This window comes from Crocuta crocuta, unplaced genomic scaffold, assembly GCF_008692635.1.
Source record: "Crocuta crocuta isolate KB4526 unplaced genomic scaffold, BGI_CrCroc_1.0 scaffold13, whole genome shotgun sequence".
Taxonomy (NCBI): Eukaryota; Metazoa; Chordata; class Mammalia; order Carnivora; family Hyaenidae; genus Crocuta; species Crocuta crocuta.
Window position 1 is genome coordinate 8,500,409 of NW_027530007.1, and position 15,714 is coordinate 8,516,122.

Genomic DNA, 15,714 nt, shown 5'->3' on the forward strand with positions numbered 1-15,714 from the left:
GGCCTCAGCATCAGCATCACTACCTCTTGCTACCCACTTCCCTCCATCTGCGTCCGGGACCCCGTGAGTGACTGGTTCGAGAGCCTGGCGCAGTGTCTGCACTGGAATGTGCGGAAGAAGCAGGCACACTTCACGGACGAGGAGGAGGAGGAGGAGGAGGAGGAGGGGGAGGAGGGGGAGGGCCAGGCCTGAGCTGCTGTCCGCACCCAGGACCCGGAGTCCCAACGCTGCTCCGCTGCCTCCCTGCCACCCCCCCTCCGGGCCGGGCCGTGCGCCCCGCTCAGCTGTCACAGGTCTCGGCGCTTTCCTTTGTAGCCAGAGGAGGAGCCGGGATCTGCCTTTTGTCGACCAGATCAGCTGTTTTTAACATTTTAAATCTGACTCCTTTTTTGCATTTCTGAACAAGAAAACTGGCGGTGGGGACTCTGAAGCGGACGCCGTGCTCACCTGTGTGGCCCGGCAGAGCCTGGGTCCCGGCGCAGGGACGCCCAGCTGGCTGTGCTTTTTGTACTTTCTTGTCAGGAAATTTGTGCTTAAATCAGTCTGTTGAAATTCGGAGGGGATCAGAATGGATGGATCTGTCTTTCCGTGTCGAAAATAAATGTCTCGTAGCCAAAAACCTCACTTTAAGCTACTACGATTTCCCCCCTTAAATCCTGCACCTTTTCCGCCGAAAGGACTCGGAGGAGATGCTTCTGCAGAGAGCGGTTTGGTATTCGATCGGCTGACGGGCGGAGGGTCGCCCCTCCCTCCTGCACCTCATCTGGGCCCCCAGTCCCCCCCGCTCCCTGCTGTGGGGTGACAGGAGCCGGCGGGGCGCCCCGGAAGGTATTTGCAATCCTGTGTCTACTTCATAGAGATTAAGCTTTCCGAACTGCTGTGTGTGGATTCTGTCGTACACGCTGAACATTTCAGACGCAAGGGGGTTCGTACTGTTGGGAAGTGGAGCTTCGTTCCGGTGTTTACCCGTGTCCTGTGTGACGCCGCGTGCTGGGACCACTGTGCTCGGCATCGTCGCCGCAGAGGCGACGGTCCAGGAGCGAAGGTGCTTCTCCCTGGGGAGCCGCCGGTCAGGAGGAAGGAGGTGGCGGGACGTCCTGTGTCCTTTCAGCTCTTGCTTCTCCCCGTGGGTCTTGGGCCTCCGAGGAAGCTGCCAGCATTCCAGTGGCCCCTCCGGCCCCTGCTGGTGGCTGCCTGGCAGACGTCCCCATGCGGCCGTCTGTTTCTGAGTGACTGCTTTCTTTCTGAGCTGCATTTTTAATCTGTTAAGGTGGCAAGAACAGAAGAGACAGGGCTGTGCCTTGCTCTCCGGGAGAGTCATGTGCCTCATTCTGGAGCTTTCTAGAAAGGCTCTGGGGCCATGTGTGCCACCGCCCTTGGCCAGGGGTCTCTGCACGGCGGGCTGCGCGGCTGAGCGCGGTCTCCCGCGTCTGCGCCTCAGCGTCTGTGGTGCTCGGCCGCCGGCGCGGGACCGCGAGGGGGGCCCTCACCGCCATCTGCCCACAGGCACGGGGCGCGGCTGGAGGCCCGCCGCCTGGTCCCCCTGGAGCAGAGGGCCAGGTCCAAAAGAGGGTGGCGTTCGGAATTCAGGTCATTCGTGTAGACAAAATGAAAGCAAGTCTGAAAGGGGCATGATTTGGAATGATCTAGAAAACTTTGGACTTTTTGAAGTAAATTCTTAATGTTTCATATTGTTAATACCTTGAAAATTTGTTAAATGTCAAAAGCCTTATTACTATTTTCAGATTCTTTCAATAAACAGACTTGTTTAAAAAGTTGGATTGAGTTACAACTTTTATTTGGTTCTTTGTAACCAGTGCAGAGACACTGGAGGTAGCCCGGCCCTGGGCTTCCGGATCCTGCGGACACCCCGAGGACCCCGTGGCGGCCACGGAGAGGTGGGTCCCGCCCAGGCAGCCTCCACCTTGAATCCCTCCCCACGTGCCCCCCCAGCCTTGCCTTCGGCCTCTGCCCTGTGGGCGCAGAGCTCAGGGCGGTCCTGCCCGCCCGCAGCAACGACTGGCTCCCAGGAATGAGAGCGGGGGCCCCGGGGGCTGCGAAGTCCTGCCCGCAGCTCAGTCCAGGCCCGTTGAGGTTGGGCAGGCCGAGGATGCGGGCAGACCCATGTGCCAGACGCCGGGTCCCCCCTCCCCCTGCAGAGGCCAGAGGCCCAGAGCGGGCAGCTGAACCCTCCCCAAGCCTCCCCCGGAGCATCAGCTTCCCGGGCCCTGCATGACCTTGGCCTGTGCTGCCCCGGGACCGCCTGCACATGGGGGGCGGGGTGGGGGGGAACGTCACCTTACTGCTCAGGTGTCTGCTGTCCCTGGGCTGGCCTCTGCCGGCAAACACGGCACTGGGGCCAGTTTGCACAGGTGTCCCGGGCAGCAGGGCGGGACAGCTGCTGGAATGCCACCCTGGCGCCCGGGGCTGCTGCAGCCCAGAGGTTCTCAGGATTCGAGCCGGCAGTGTGTGTGGGCCCCCGGCCGCGCCTCGTCCCTCAGGTGGCAGGGGCCCACTCTGAGGGCGCGGCCAGAACCAGCTGGCCAGAAGGGCCGGCTCACTGGTGCGCGCTGGTTCTGCCCACAAGACCACACGTTCCAATGATGGCTGTTGACGTGTGAGCCTTGGACCTTCCCGCTTTGGGGAAAGGAGGGGGGGCGGGCACAGAGACCATAGGCCAGGTGCCCCAGGTCACCTCCTGACCGCGCTGTGAGCCACTTCTGTGGGCTCAGGGCTCTGGCCGCCGCAGGTGTCCAGTCTTCAGGGCGGCAGCCTTGGAAACCCCTTCCGGCCTTTGCCGGCTGCTTAGGAGGAGCACAGGCTCAGACCGCACGCCGGGCCTCTGCTGCGGGTCCCACCTGGCCGGCGCCCCCCGTCCCAGAGCCGCCACTTCTGGCACATTCTCCTTCAGAAGGATCCAGGCCAGATCTTGAGCGTTTCTCAGAATCATGGAAACCGAGGTTTTGGTGGGAAGAGCCGGGCAGGGTTGAGGATGGGGTGGCGCCGGGGAAGGAGACCCTTGGCGCGGGCCTTTTGGCCAGCACCCCTCCCTTGGAGGCCTCCGCAGACGCACAGAGGACAGAGGGAGGTCTCGAGCTCAGCCCATGGCTTCCTGTGAGCACCGTGAGGCCAGGTGTGGCCCCTTGCGCAGCAGCACTGCCCCCAGACACCGGCCTGACAGCAAGGGAGCCGCCCCCCAACCCTGCAGGTTTCCTTCCAGGACTTCAATGCCGTGGACCCCAGACGTGAACCCCAGGGACAGGGGCTGCAGGCGCCCCCACCAGAACGAGCAGAAGGTAGGGGAGGAGGAGGAGGAAGCCCAGGACAGGGGTCACGCTACAGGGCGTGGGGGAGGGATACCCAAAGGGCTCCCATCGCCATGGGGACACGGGCAGTTTTCCAAACCAGCTGCTGGTCAGTGCCTCCTGGCAACCTTGGCAGGGGACCTGGTGGCACAGGACCAGAGTCCTCACCCTTTTTCCCACCCAATGAACATGACCCAGGGCCTTCGCCTGCACTTCCTGCTACCCTCACCGTCACCTGGGAACAGGCTCCTCTGGGCCGGCAGGTGGGCCCATCAGACCGGGGCCTAGACCCAGACGAGGCCTGGTGAGAGGGGGGAGGGCTAGGAAGCCAGGAGGAGGTGCGCACGGCGAAGCCCAGGCATCTGGAGGCACCCAGGACGGTGGTGGAGCAGAGCTTGTGTGGACACGTGCCTTCCTGCTTTCTAGAAAATCACTCTGTTTATCTTTAACTTTTTTTTTAATGTTTATTGTTGACAGAGCACACGGAGGGGAGGGGCAGGGAGAGGGAGACACAGAATCCAAAGCAGGTCCCAGGCTGTCAGCACAGAGCCTCACGTGGGACTCGAACCCATGACCTGTGAGATCATGGCCTGAGCCGAAGTCAGATGCTTAACCAACTGAGCCACCCAGGCGCCCCTAGAAAATCACCCTTTAGGGATGTCCGGGGGGCTCAGTCGGTTAAGCCTCCAACTTTGGCTCAGGTCATGACCTCACAGCTCGTGGGTTCGAGCCCCGCGTGGGACTCTGTGCTGACAGCTCAGAGCCTGGAGCCTGCTTCACGTTCTGTGTCTCCCTCTCTGCCCCTCCCCACCCCAAGCTCTGTCTTTCTCTGTCTCAAAAATAAAATAAACATTTAAATAAAAGAAGAAAAAGGAAAAATAAGGAAAATCACCCTTTAAACACCTTCCAAGTCCTGAAGGGAGAATGAGTTGTCAGAAAGGGGTCCTAGAGGTCAGGAGAGCCGTGTCCCGCATTGTGGAGGGAGGCCGGGCCTGGGCGGAGCCCCTGACGCCCCAGCTAGAGCTTGGTAGGCCGGCTTCAGGGGAGCCCCGACTTCAGGCCTTTGGTCAGGTCTCCTCCTTCATGACGACTGTGTCCTGACTCATGTCTACACTGGCATAAAATGGGCGTGTGCAAATTAGCAGAGGCATTATTTAAATAGCCCCATTTGCAGCTAAGCAGAGTATGGAGAATCCTGGCCGGTCTGTATTCTTTCACCCAAGAATACAGTCAAAGGAAGAAGTCGCTGTGCTCTCCGTCCTGAACGACCCTGTGACACGGCCCCGTGGTGAAACTGCTCTCGTGCTCCCTGAAGAGGCAGCAGTGTTTCCTCTGTTTAGAGACAAACCGTGGACAGGACTAAGAGAAAGGGACGGGACACCCACTCTGGAGCGTGTCCATGGGGCACGGCGTCCTCGGGCGGCGGCTGGAGGCCGACTGGAAGCCCAGGAGGGAGGGGAAGGACGCCAGAGTCACATGACATCGTTTCAAAACTGTTTCCCCAGACAAAACCTAAGAGAGATTTTGCTGTAAAACTTTGGAGTTCTTATAAATTTGCTTTTGAAATTATTTGGCTACAAATGACTCACTGACCCAAACCCAGGACCACTGGACAGTCATCAAGCATCTCAGGGGTTTGTGCAAAGAAAAACCTACCGTGTGAACTTTATTCGTAAGGATGGGATGACGAAGGCAGCGCCATCGTATGTCCGGAGGTAGGTGAGGAAGGGAACAGGAATTTCCCTTCTGCTTTCTTTGTGTGTTTGTCACTTCGGGGCCAGGCCGCTGGCCAGCCCTGGCCGCTCCCCGCCCCACCTGCTCGGCCCTGCAGATTCACCCAGGAAGAGCCTGGCCTCCAGGCACAGCCCACTAACTAGTCTGAAAGAGAAAATATACTAATTTCAGAACTGTACTTGGGGGGCGCCTGGGTGGCTGAGTCAGTTAAATGTCCGACTTCAGCTCAGGTCCTGATCTCGCAGTCGTGGGTTCGAGCCCCGCGTCGGGCTCTGTGCTGACAGCTGGGAGCCGGGAGCTGCTTCAGATTCTGTGTCTCCCCGTCTCTCTTTGCCCTTTCCCTGCTTGTGCTCTCTCAAAAATAAGCAAACATTTAAAAAAAATTTTTTAAATAAATTATTGTTTTAAGTACACTTATTTATTTTGAGAGAGAGCATGAGCAGGGGAGGTGCAGAGAGGGAGGAAGAATCCCAAGCAAGCTTAACACTGTAAGTGTGGAGCCTGATGTGGGGCTTGAACCCACGGACCGTGAGATCAGGACCTGAGCTGAAGTCAACAGGTGGACGCTTAACTGACTGAGCCACCCAGGCGCCCCCAAATACACTAATTTTAAAGCACGATAAAGAGAAGGGAGTCAGAGAGAGCACTTGGGGTTCTCTTCCTCTCTCCCCGTCCCTCCCCTGCTGGGTCTCTCTAACAAATAAACTTTAAAAAATGGGAAGATTCCTTAAAGAAAACAAAAGTAAGTTAGAAAGGCTGGGTGGTTCACTCAGTTGAGCACCTTACTCTTGATTTCGGGCCAGGTCACGACCTCCGGATTCCTGGGTTTGAGCCCCCAGGCTCTGTGCGGCGCAGGGAGGCTGCCCGGGGGTCTCTGCGCCTCTCCCGCTGGGCTCGCTCTACAAACACACACGTACGTAAGAGAAGGGACCCTAACAGCACTCACGGCCGGACCCGCGCTCCTGAAAACTACGTAAATCATGCGGCAGGTCACGGGTGCAGCCCAGCCCCCCGCTCGTGGCCTTGGGTCCCAGGGGCGCCCGACGCCTGCGGGACGAACGGGCTCCCCGCGTCTTCCTCTTCTAAAGTGGCGCAGATCGGCCTGGATTTGCGGTCCCTCCAAATCGAAACCTGATCAGCGGCCCCAAGGGGAAACCAAAGGCCCGGCCCCCAGACCAACGGGACCCCACGGCACATCCCCCACCCGGGCCGCGGGGTACGGCCCGCACCAGGACAGTTGGGGGGGGGGCACGACGCCTANCCCCCGCCGCCCCCCTCCCGCCCGGGCCCCTGCACCCTCCGCCTGGGGCGCGATGGTAGGGTCGGGACTAAACCAGTCTTCGGGGGTCGCCGTCGCCCGGCAGCTCGGCCGCGGCCCCAGTTCCGAGGTGGCGGCGGGGAAGCCCTGGGGCCGGGACCCCGAGGAGGGCGGGGCGCGCGGCCTCGGGGGCCGTTGTCGGCTCNCGTCCCGCTCTGCGCCCCGTCGGAGAGGAGGGGCCCGGGCGCGCTCGCGCCCGGAAGGCTCCCCCAGGCCTCTAGCTTCCGGGCGCTCACGACGGGGTTTGGGGCGTCCTCGGTGCCTCTGGTCTTTGTCTAGGGGTGGGTGGCCCCTTTACGCGGAAAACGCAGAATAAAACAAACGGTAAAGGTCGCCTCCGATGGTCGCCTGTCGCTCTCGGGCCCCGAGCCCGCCCCGCTGGCCTGCTCCCAGCCCCTGTCCTCCGAGAGGCCTCCTGGCGCGCCCCCGGGGCCTCCGCACCCGCCGCGCCCCGGCTCTGAGACCCCCCGCGAGCCCGGACTCGCCCCCCCCAAACCCCGCCTCGCGCACCCTCGCTGCCGGGCCATCGGGAGGGGGTGCGGGGCAGCGGGCGTGGGTCGTGGCCTCGGCCCCCGAGCTTCCGGCGCGTTGTGCCCCCGAGGCGGGCACGGCCCTGGATCGAACCCAGGTAAATCCCCGGGGCCTCAAGGCCGGTCGCCCACGTATTTCTTGGCATTTCTTCTGCCTGGCAGCTTAGAAAACTCCGTTACAAGGGCTGCTTCGTGCCCGGTGCGGGTTGTGTCGGGCGGTAACGTGAGGGGGACCTTGAGGCCCCGGCTGACTTGTGTCACGCGGCTGTGACACGGGGAGGGCGAAACCCTGTCTAGACATGGAGTCTTTGTGCGGTGGCTTTTTAAAAGTCGTTTTTTTAATGGAGTGGAGTGTACTTTACCAAAAGTATTTGAACCTGCAAGAAACATTTTAAAGCAGAACGAAACCACATTAAATAGTATGAAAAGGGAAATAGGCTTGTAGATTAAAGAAATCCACTCTCAATGTAAACAAATTAGAAAATGGAGAGAAACCAAACAAAACCCCAAACGCTAGTGAACGTGAGACTCCGCCTCCAGGAGGTGAATCCGCCTCCCAGAAGTGACCTAGTAGATGTTCTGGGCTGTTTGTGCTTTTTCTTTAAATGGGAGCATATCGTACAAAGGTCTTAGAACTCTGCTGTCACTTAATCTATAACAGTTTTTTTTTTTTTTTGTCAAAACTCATAGGCCTACCTTATGTCACTTTGGTAATTTGCCAGAGTTTATTACATACATGTTCCTTCTCGGATGCTTGGACGGTGTCCAGCGTCTCAGTCTTAAAAGCAAAGCTGCCTTAACGACACGTCTCGTCTGGTCTCTACCTACAGAGGCCCGACAAGACCTTTGTTAAATTGTTTCTTCAGGATAAATTCCCAGAGATGGAATTTTTGAATTTTACCGTGTCAGAACTGGTAGAGTTTCAGTACATTTTATCTAAAATGCCCTGGTGAACGGTTTGAACGAGTCTAGATGTCCTTACCAAGCACTTGAGAACATCTTGAGCTGTTTGTTCTAGAACAGGAATTCTTAACCTCAGGCTAATGAGCCTTACAGTTTAGGAGTCTGCAAAGTTGGATGGGGAAATAGAGGCCTTTATTTTCATTAACCTCCAGCTGAACTTTTCTTCAGTGGTGAACGTACCACGGTGCCGTTAGCAGGTGACACTAACAGCGCCCTTGGCTGGGTCTCTGTTTTGGAGTCCAGGCACCTTCCCAGCAAATCTGGGCCCCTCACTGCAAAGTTGAGCAGAGGCCGGCCCCCCAACTTAGGACATGCTGTGGGGCGCGGCACTCATACGGAGTCAAGATACCACAGGCTTGTTTCTTGCAGTGTGTAGACCTAGTTTCCTTTTGGTCCGGTGTGGGAACATTCTAAGGACAGCTCTGGGCAGGGGAGAAGTTAAGAGCTGATCCCTGGCCTCCTAAAGGCGGTTCATTAGCCACCTACTCCATGCTGGGCAGAAAAGGTTATGGTTTCGTTCTTGTTATTTGTGCTGTAATCTGAGAGGGAGGGAGTTCAGACCTTTCTCGGCAGTGGCCTGGGGGCAGCCAGGGCCCCACATGCCCGTGTCTAGCCCGCTCCACTGTTGGCTTTTAAAGTCAATTATTTGTTGTCAGATTAGGGCGGCTGACCTTTAGTTTTTGCAGGACAAGAACTGCTTCTCTCTGAAAGCTGCTTGAATCACGTGGCCTCAGAGAGACCAGGCCGTGGAAACAACTGGAATCCAGGAAGGCAGCTGTGTCCACCGGCACTTGGGTGAGTGGGACCTTCTGAGCGCGGGAGCAGCTGACTTCGGCTTTCGTGTGCGGTGCGCAGCACAGCTGCCCAGGGCCTTCGCTGCATCCTGGAGCGCGTGTTCTGCTCAAGATTCAAACTCCAGGCTATTTACTGGTGGCAGACGTTGAGTTCATTTGATCCATGGTGCCAAGGGCTTCGCGTCACTCGCCTCCGTGTATTTTCTGTGGGTTACTAATGTTTACTGTTGTCTGACGTTGCGTTGTGTGAAAATTCCACGACTTCTGAATTCATTCTCCTGTGGAGAGACCGTGGGTCTCTGCCGTGGACGTTCTCACATGTGTCTTGTGCCCACGAGCTGAAGGAAGTTCCACAGGGTGCAGCGATCATGGTGAAGGTTGCCAAAGGGTGCTTTTGGTGTTCTCATTCTCCCTCCCCTTCCACCCGCCTGTTGGCCGAGTCCTGTAGGGAAGGGCTTCCTCCTCTTCCCTGCTGATCACCTGGATGCTTGGGTGCTTATTCTGTTCAGGGGCTTCTAATCCTGTACTGCCATCATCTACTTTCTCTCTCACGCTGCCCCTGGATTTCTCCCGAGGGCGTTCCCTTGCGCTCCCTTCTGTGTCCTTTTGACGTGTCCTTTTGACGTGTCCCCGTCATTGTTTGAGCACTTCCTTTTCTGGCCCAGCTAATGCCCCAGCCCCGGAATGGGCCATTTCTCTGAGGAGGCTGCTTCATTGGGTGGTGGATGAGACTTAGAAACAAAGACTGGGCCAGGGCGCTCGCTGCTGCCGGGGTCTCACTGCCTCTGGGCCCTCAGTGGCCGGATTGTGCAACAGAGAGGCAGAGGTGTGTGTGTTGTGGACGCGCACGGTGTCTGGGCCTCCATCTGTCTGAGCCCTCGGGGGCCGCTGCCCGATTCCTCTGCTCCCCTCAACACCACCGTCCGTTCCCCCCTCCCCTCTCTCTGCGTCTGTGCTGTGTCTGAAGACACCCTGAGATCTCGCTCCCACTAGCTGCCGTATACTCCCTTACTGCTCAACCCAGAACTCCTGACCCCTGACTCAATAAAGAAGCCTACTATTTAGAGTTCAGTGTTTGCTTAGGATTCTTTTTGTCTTGAATCTGAGCACATATATTTTGTAATTTTTTTTTTTTAATGCTTTATTTATTTCTAGGAGAGAGAGAGAGANCGACTCAGGGCTCAAACTCACAAACCGAGATCATGACCTGAGCTGAAGTCGGACGCTCAACTGACTGAGCCACCCAGGCGCCCCTGAGCGCATATATTTTATTTATTAAAAAAATTTTTTTTAATGTTTTATTTACTTTTGAGAGAGAGAGAGAGAGAGAGAGAGAGACAGCATGAGTGAAGGAGGGTCAGAGAGAGAGATACACACAGAATCTGAGTGTCAGCACAGAGCCTGATGCGGGGCTCGAACCCACGAACCGTGAGATCATGACCTGAGCCAAAGTCAGACGCTTAATCGACTGAGCCACCCAGGTGCCCCAGCACATATATTTTAAAGACTGTGTTCAGAAGGTACTTGGGTGAGTTCTTTATTGCCACTCTTCAGGATGACTATGTTATTTGTTTCATTTGTGGTTTCTCTCATATATTTCTGTTTGTCTCTCACTTTATTTTTTTTTAAGCATTTATCTTGAGAGCGAGTGTGTGTGCTTGTGTGCGTGCTAGCGGGAGAGGGGCAGAGAGAGAGAGAGAGAGAGAATCCCAAGCAGGTTCCACACTGTCAGCCCGGAGCCCAACGTGGGGCTCAGTCCCACAAACTCTGAGATTGTGACCTGAGCCAAAATCCAGAGTGGGACGCTTAACCGATTTAGCCACCCAGGCGCCCCCATATCACGCTTGATAAAGTGTATTCATTGTGAGGAGGGGGCCTAAGGCAAACTGGGGGCAGTGTACGAGCTAGCAGGTCCCCGGCCAGGTGGCCAACGTGGGACATTCCTCAGAACGGAAGAAAGGGAGGAAAACAATTGGTAGCTGATAGAGGTCTCAGTCATACAAGACACAAGTCTCCATCCTTTTACAAATATCTTAGTAAATTACAAGAAAAAGGCAGTCTTATCAACAGCCTCATCTCCAGAGACCTGTAGACTCAGTTTCCTGGAGCTCCCCCTCCCCCAGCAGCTCGGGGACACAGGCAAGACGGAAGGGGCCGGTGGGAAAATGTCCTTCCCTGCGGCCCGATGGCAGACCCTCGAGGCCGGTTCAGAGCAGAGCAGCCCCCGGGGCCCCCGCTGACCTGACGTCAGCGCCTGACTGGAGGGAGGACAGCCTTGGCCTGACGACAGCAAGGCCTCCCGTAATCCGTGGGTCTTCTGTGCGTGAGAATCCCTTCGGAAACTTCCTCTCCTTTCCTCCCCCAACTCCGCAGTGTGTAGCCAGTCACTCTGCACAAGCCGGCGCAGCTCTTCCTGCCCATGGGTCCTGTCCCTGCGCTTTAATAAAATCACCTTTTTTTGCATCAAAGACGTCTCGAGAATTCTTTCTTGGCCATCAGCCCTGAACCCCTCTCACCCCAAAATCCCGTCAATTTGACTATTTGGGGTTTTAAGCGTTTAAGCATTCACATAGCTCCAGAAGTCACAGCTGCCTGGACAGGTGCACTTAAGAACTTGTCCCCTCCCGTCCCCGCTCTGTGCCCTCCTGGGCCACCAGACAGTCTCCTTAGTCTTGGGCTTACCTTTCCGCATTTCTTGTTGTTCAATGTAATTTTAATATTGTCTTTTTTTTTTAATGTTTTATTTATTTCTGAGAGAGAGAGAGAGAGAGAGACAGCATGAACAGGGGAGGGTCAGAGAGAGAGGGAGACACAGAATCTGAAGCAGCTCCAGGCTCCGAGCTGTCGGCACAGAGCCCGACGCGTGGCTCGAACCCACGAACCGTGAGATCGTGACCTGAGGCGAAGTCGGACGTTTAACCCACTGAGCCACCCAGGCACCACTAATATTGTCTTGTGCAGGATCCATTTTCAGCCTGCCTGCGTCAAAACCTTCCCTCCGTGGCGTTCTGTGGGTTGCCGTGGCAACCACATGTGTCTTCATGTAGATTTCTTATTTATTCTTTTTAAGGTGTATTCTGATTCCAGAACTCAGAATTTCTGTTACTTCTCAAAATTTTGCCTTCTTTGCCTCTTTATTTAAGGATTTTATTTTTAAGATATCTCTACACCCAATGTGAGGCTTGAACCCACAACCCCAAGATCATGAGTTGCACATTCCCTCAGCTGAACCAGTTGGGGTCCCTTCTTTGTCTCTTTAAGTAGCCTGTCTTCTCTATTTTACTCTGCTGGAAATTTCATTCTTCTTCTTTTTTCCACGCTTGGGTTAATGTCTTTTTAATATTTTAATTTCATGTCTCTGTGCAATTGCATTCCAGGTAATTTCCTCAGATATTTTTTCAATAACTTTTTATTCAGTTGTAATCATTTCTGTTTAACCCATCGAGTTGTTTCTTATTTCAAAATTTTCGACCTTTTATTTTGAGAAATAGACTTGCAGAAGAAAAAGCTTTAGCTGAATACCCTTCTCCCAGGCCCCCTCCCGCCAACGTCTTACATGAGCTTCGTTTGATTTAGTAAGCAGTCCGGGAGTATCGTCCCAGCTCTGCACATCGGGACAAAACCACTGTCTAATCTGCAGACTGCATTCAACTTCGGCCAAGAGGCCACTGGTGTCCCTTTTCTGGTGGGCAGCCCTGCCTGGGGACAGTCCCACGTTGCATCCCGCCACCGTGTCCCTGTGGTCTTGACCTTTGTGGTGTGCGTAGTTTTGGGTGTGTCTGACATATGCTCGTGGCTAGGTTTGCAGTCGTGGGGCCATGGGCCAGAGCGCCACACCGACACCGCATTCGCAGTGGATCGGGGCAAACGCGGTCTCTCATCGCTAGTGGTTTCAGCTTCGGCCGCTCCCTTCGGGGGCCAGTGTCTCAGGGTTAAGTCAGGCCTCCCGCTCGGGACGAGTCTGCTCGACGCCAGCTCGGCCTTGCAGCCCTGCCGGCGGGGGCTCCTCGCGGGACATTCCGTTTTCCCGTCTACCCCATGGCATCTTGGGCTGGTTCCCCTATATGAGCGTCCTGCCCTTTATACCTGCAGCCCTCAGGCTCCACCTGTCCCTCCCTGGAGCGGCCAGGCCCCTGCTCCTCCCCCACTCGCCACCTTTGATCTTTGATCCGGATCCATTGATCTCAAACAGCCAAGGTTTTGAGGCCTGAATTGAGGAAGCCTTTCTCCAGCAGAGCAGGTTGCTTCTTCAGGCCCCGGTAGCTGTGGGTGTGGTTGGGAGCAGGACCCAGACAGCCTTCCAGCCTGAGGGCCCACCCCCTGTGGGCTCCCCGGCTGTTTTGGGGGGGGTCCTGGCCTGAGTCGGAGCTTCCTAGGAGCCTCTGGTGAGACTTCGCTTCTCCTGCCCCCTTCTTGATTCCCAAGGGCCCTCTCCTGGTTGCATCTCCTGGGGCTGGGCGCCCCGCCTGGTCCCCCTTCCGGGGGGCCGGCCTGCCTCCCGCTCTGCCGGCCTTCCAGCCCCTTCCTCAGGTTTCCTGTCTTGCGCATCTCCCAGCCGGCTGCGCAGCTGCACTCTCTAGCCCGGCCTCTCCTCAGGCCTTCGCTTCCTCACTCAGCGTCTCCCCTCCTCCTGTCAGTTCTCCAGAGAAGCCGCCCCCGGGGCCTGCCTGGAGCTCGGCCGTCCCTGCTTCCCACTTCGGCCCCCGGAGTGTCTCAGCTCGCTCTCCCGACCAAGCCCCTTGGCATCCTTGCCTTCTTCCCTCCCCCACCTCCGTGCGTTTCCGCCTCAGCAAACGGGGGCGAGCAAGCAGCCGGGGCCCCGGTGTGATCGCGAGTCCTGATGTGAAGGGTGGAGGCAGAGCCAGCGTCTGTTCCGCCCTGGATGGCCCCAGACCTGGTTTTCGTATCTGGGCTTGGTGTGGGAGCCGCGTGCGCTTGGAGGGNGCGGGGGGGCCCCCCCCCCCCGCCCCGCCGCCGGGCGTGGGGCCAGGGGTCCGCTTGTGCCCCCTGTCGTGCTGGTTTGTCACCGGACTGGGTGGGCCGTTTGTGGAGATGTTGATGGGCCTGCAAAGAGCGTGCACTGGAAGGTGAGCGTTTTGTGGTGGCCTGGGCGTCTGCCCCGGGGCGGCCTGGGCCTTGTTCTGGACGTGGTGGACGGGAGCACTGGTGTGCTGGCCGCTGGACTGCGTAATGGGGCCTCTGGGTCCCCAGCACCTGGTGTGTCCCCCCCCACCTCCCGCAGGCCTGATGGCGCCCTCCTTGCGTGTGGGGGGAGGGGAAGCGCAAGCCCTCCGGCACAGAAAGAAAGTTCCCGGCACCGCCAGAGACCCAGTACCAACCCCGGCTTCCCGGGAGAGACCCTCACACTCCGAGGTCGGCTCTGAGTGACCAGACAGCAGGCTCCGGGGGGTTGGGGAAGGTCTGTTCTGCGAGGAGGTGCTGCCCTGCATCCCGTCCCGCTTCCCGCCTCCCTCCCTGGCAGCTGGTCCAATTTGAAGTCTGAATCCAGAATGAAAAGGAAGGTTCAGCTCTAACCGGGGAAGCTCTGGTCTAAACAGGCATCATCTCAGTAGATGCTGGGGCTCGGGACTGTCTGCCGAGGACCTGGGAGACGCTGCTTCTGGCGACAGGTACTCTTCACGGTGCGTGAGGTTCTCCACGTACTGGTCTGGAGCTTCTAGGACAGTTTAGAAAATAGCACACGCCTCCCTTCACACGGTCACACACTTCGCACGTGTTTCGCTTTTCCCCGGACGTCCCTGTCGTGTCCCCCGCACAACCTTGGGCCTGAGTTCCCTGCTCCCCACTCAGAACTTCTGACAGCTTTGTTTATAAAGAAGAGTGAGGGTCTTGGCATATTTCACAGCCTTGCGGGGGGCCCCGTTGTGTATTTCCCTCCGTCGCGTGGTCTGGTCGCTCCGGAGCTCCGGCGGCGGAGGCCCCGCGTCCCTCTGCTGTGCGCCGCGGCCGCCAGGGGCTCCTGTTTGTCTCTGCTTCAGGAGACACTTAGGTTGTGGTTTGCTTTCGTTCTGCTACTAACAGAACCGCTGTGATACCCCCGTCCTCGGGCGCGACGTGTGCGAGGGGCCTGAAGGGCTCACGCCCCTTCCCTCCCCCCAGGACCGCCTCCGCCCCTGCAGGGTGGTCTCTTCTTTCTTGTTTCCTGTCACGCACGGAGCCTGGAGGCCTGCAACCTGCTTCCATCCGGGCTGGGGTGTTTCCAGCCTGCGACAGTCAGTGACCACTGTGGGTGCCTGGGGGGGGGGTGGCCCCTACGTGGTGGCTCTTTGTTTGGCCGCAGTTGAGAATCAGCCGAGGAGCTAAAAAGCATTCCGGCGCCCGGGCCGCCCCGTGAGGCTCCGTCCGTGCTCGCTCGTGTGCGCCCAGCTGGCCCTTCGGCTGCCTCCTTTGAGCTCTGGGCGTGTGTGTGCCGCCAGCGTCGCCGCCTCTCCCGGCCCGCGGAGGGGGCTTCCCCGTACGACCTTACGGGACCTTACGGGGCAGAGCGAGGGCGAGTGGGGTGGTCCGGGGCCGGCTGGGGTCTTCGAACGTCACAGGGGCCCATGACCAAGCAGAGTTGCTCCCGAGCGCAGATCGGGCAGAAACACGCGGAAGGACGCACACGGGCTGCTCGTGGCGCAGGGGCGGCGGCCTGGGGGCAGAGGGGGTGCGCTCTGGCGTGATTCAGGCACGAGAGGCACTGGAGCCGCGCCCTCCTTCGTTTAAAACCAACTTTCTTGTCAAAGCTCTTTGTACAAAGAGAAGGTGTGTGTCACTCGCACGGTTGCTCGTGGTTTCGTAGGCGCTGGAGCAGGGCCGGCCCGGCCTCCGGCGGGAGCGGCACTGGACCTGCTCGGGCGGCGCCCGGGGCGCGGGGGCTCCTCAGAGGGAGGCCCGCTCCCCGCNGGCCCTGAAGGGGAGGCTTTCTGAGGAGGCAGGGCCAGCAGAGGCGGCAGGGGGCAGGGTCCCGGGGAGGGCAGCCCGGCCCCGGGCAGAGGGGGTCCTCGCTCCCTCGACGAGGAGCGGGGGGCTGGGGCCGGGAGGCCCTCGGCGCTGGGGTGCTCGGCCCT

The 15,714-nt window shown here is 58.1% G+C and overlaps 2 protein-coding genes across 13 annotated transcripts in view; both read left to right on the plus strand.

The window, feature by feature from the left end:
- NADK (NAD kinase) overlaps positions 1–1,778 on the plus strand; it is a 27,296-nt gene extending 25,518 nt beyond the window's left edge. For all 3 annotated transcript variants that reach the window (XM_077763912.1, XM_077763913.1, XM_077763914.1), the window contains one exon: positions 9–1,778. In XM_077763912.1, coding sequence (XP_077620038.1) covers positions 9–192 — 184 coding nt within the window. In that variant the 3' untranslated portion in view covers positions 193–1,778. The remainder of the gene's footprint in view (positions 1–8) is intronic.
- A 32-nt stretch (positions 1,779–1,810) lies between these two features.
- The window catches only part of SLC35E2B (solute carrier family 35 member E2B), a 30,628-nt gene continuing 16,724 nt past the window's right edge, over positions 1,811–15,714 (plus strand). For 2 of the 10 annotated variants that reach the window (XM_077763901.1, XM_077763910.1), the window contains exons 1-4: positions 1,811–1,898; positions 3,221–3,296; positions 4,480–5,020; positions 8,537–8,645. The gene's annotated coding sequence lies outside the window, so the exon portion shown is untranslated. Of the gene's footprint in view, positions 1,899–3,220; positions 3,297–4,467; positions 5,021–5,898; positions 5,953–6,509; positions 6,986–8,536; positions 8,646–15,714 lie in introns of those variants that run through there. The other 8 variants (XM_077763902.1, XM_077763903.1, XM_077763909.1 and 5 more) reach the window with 8 other exon arrangements.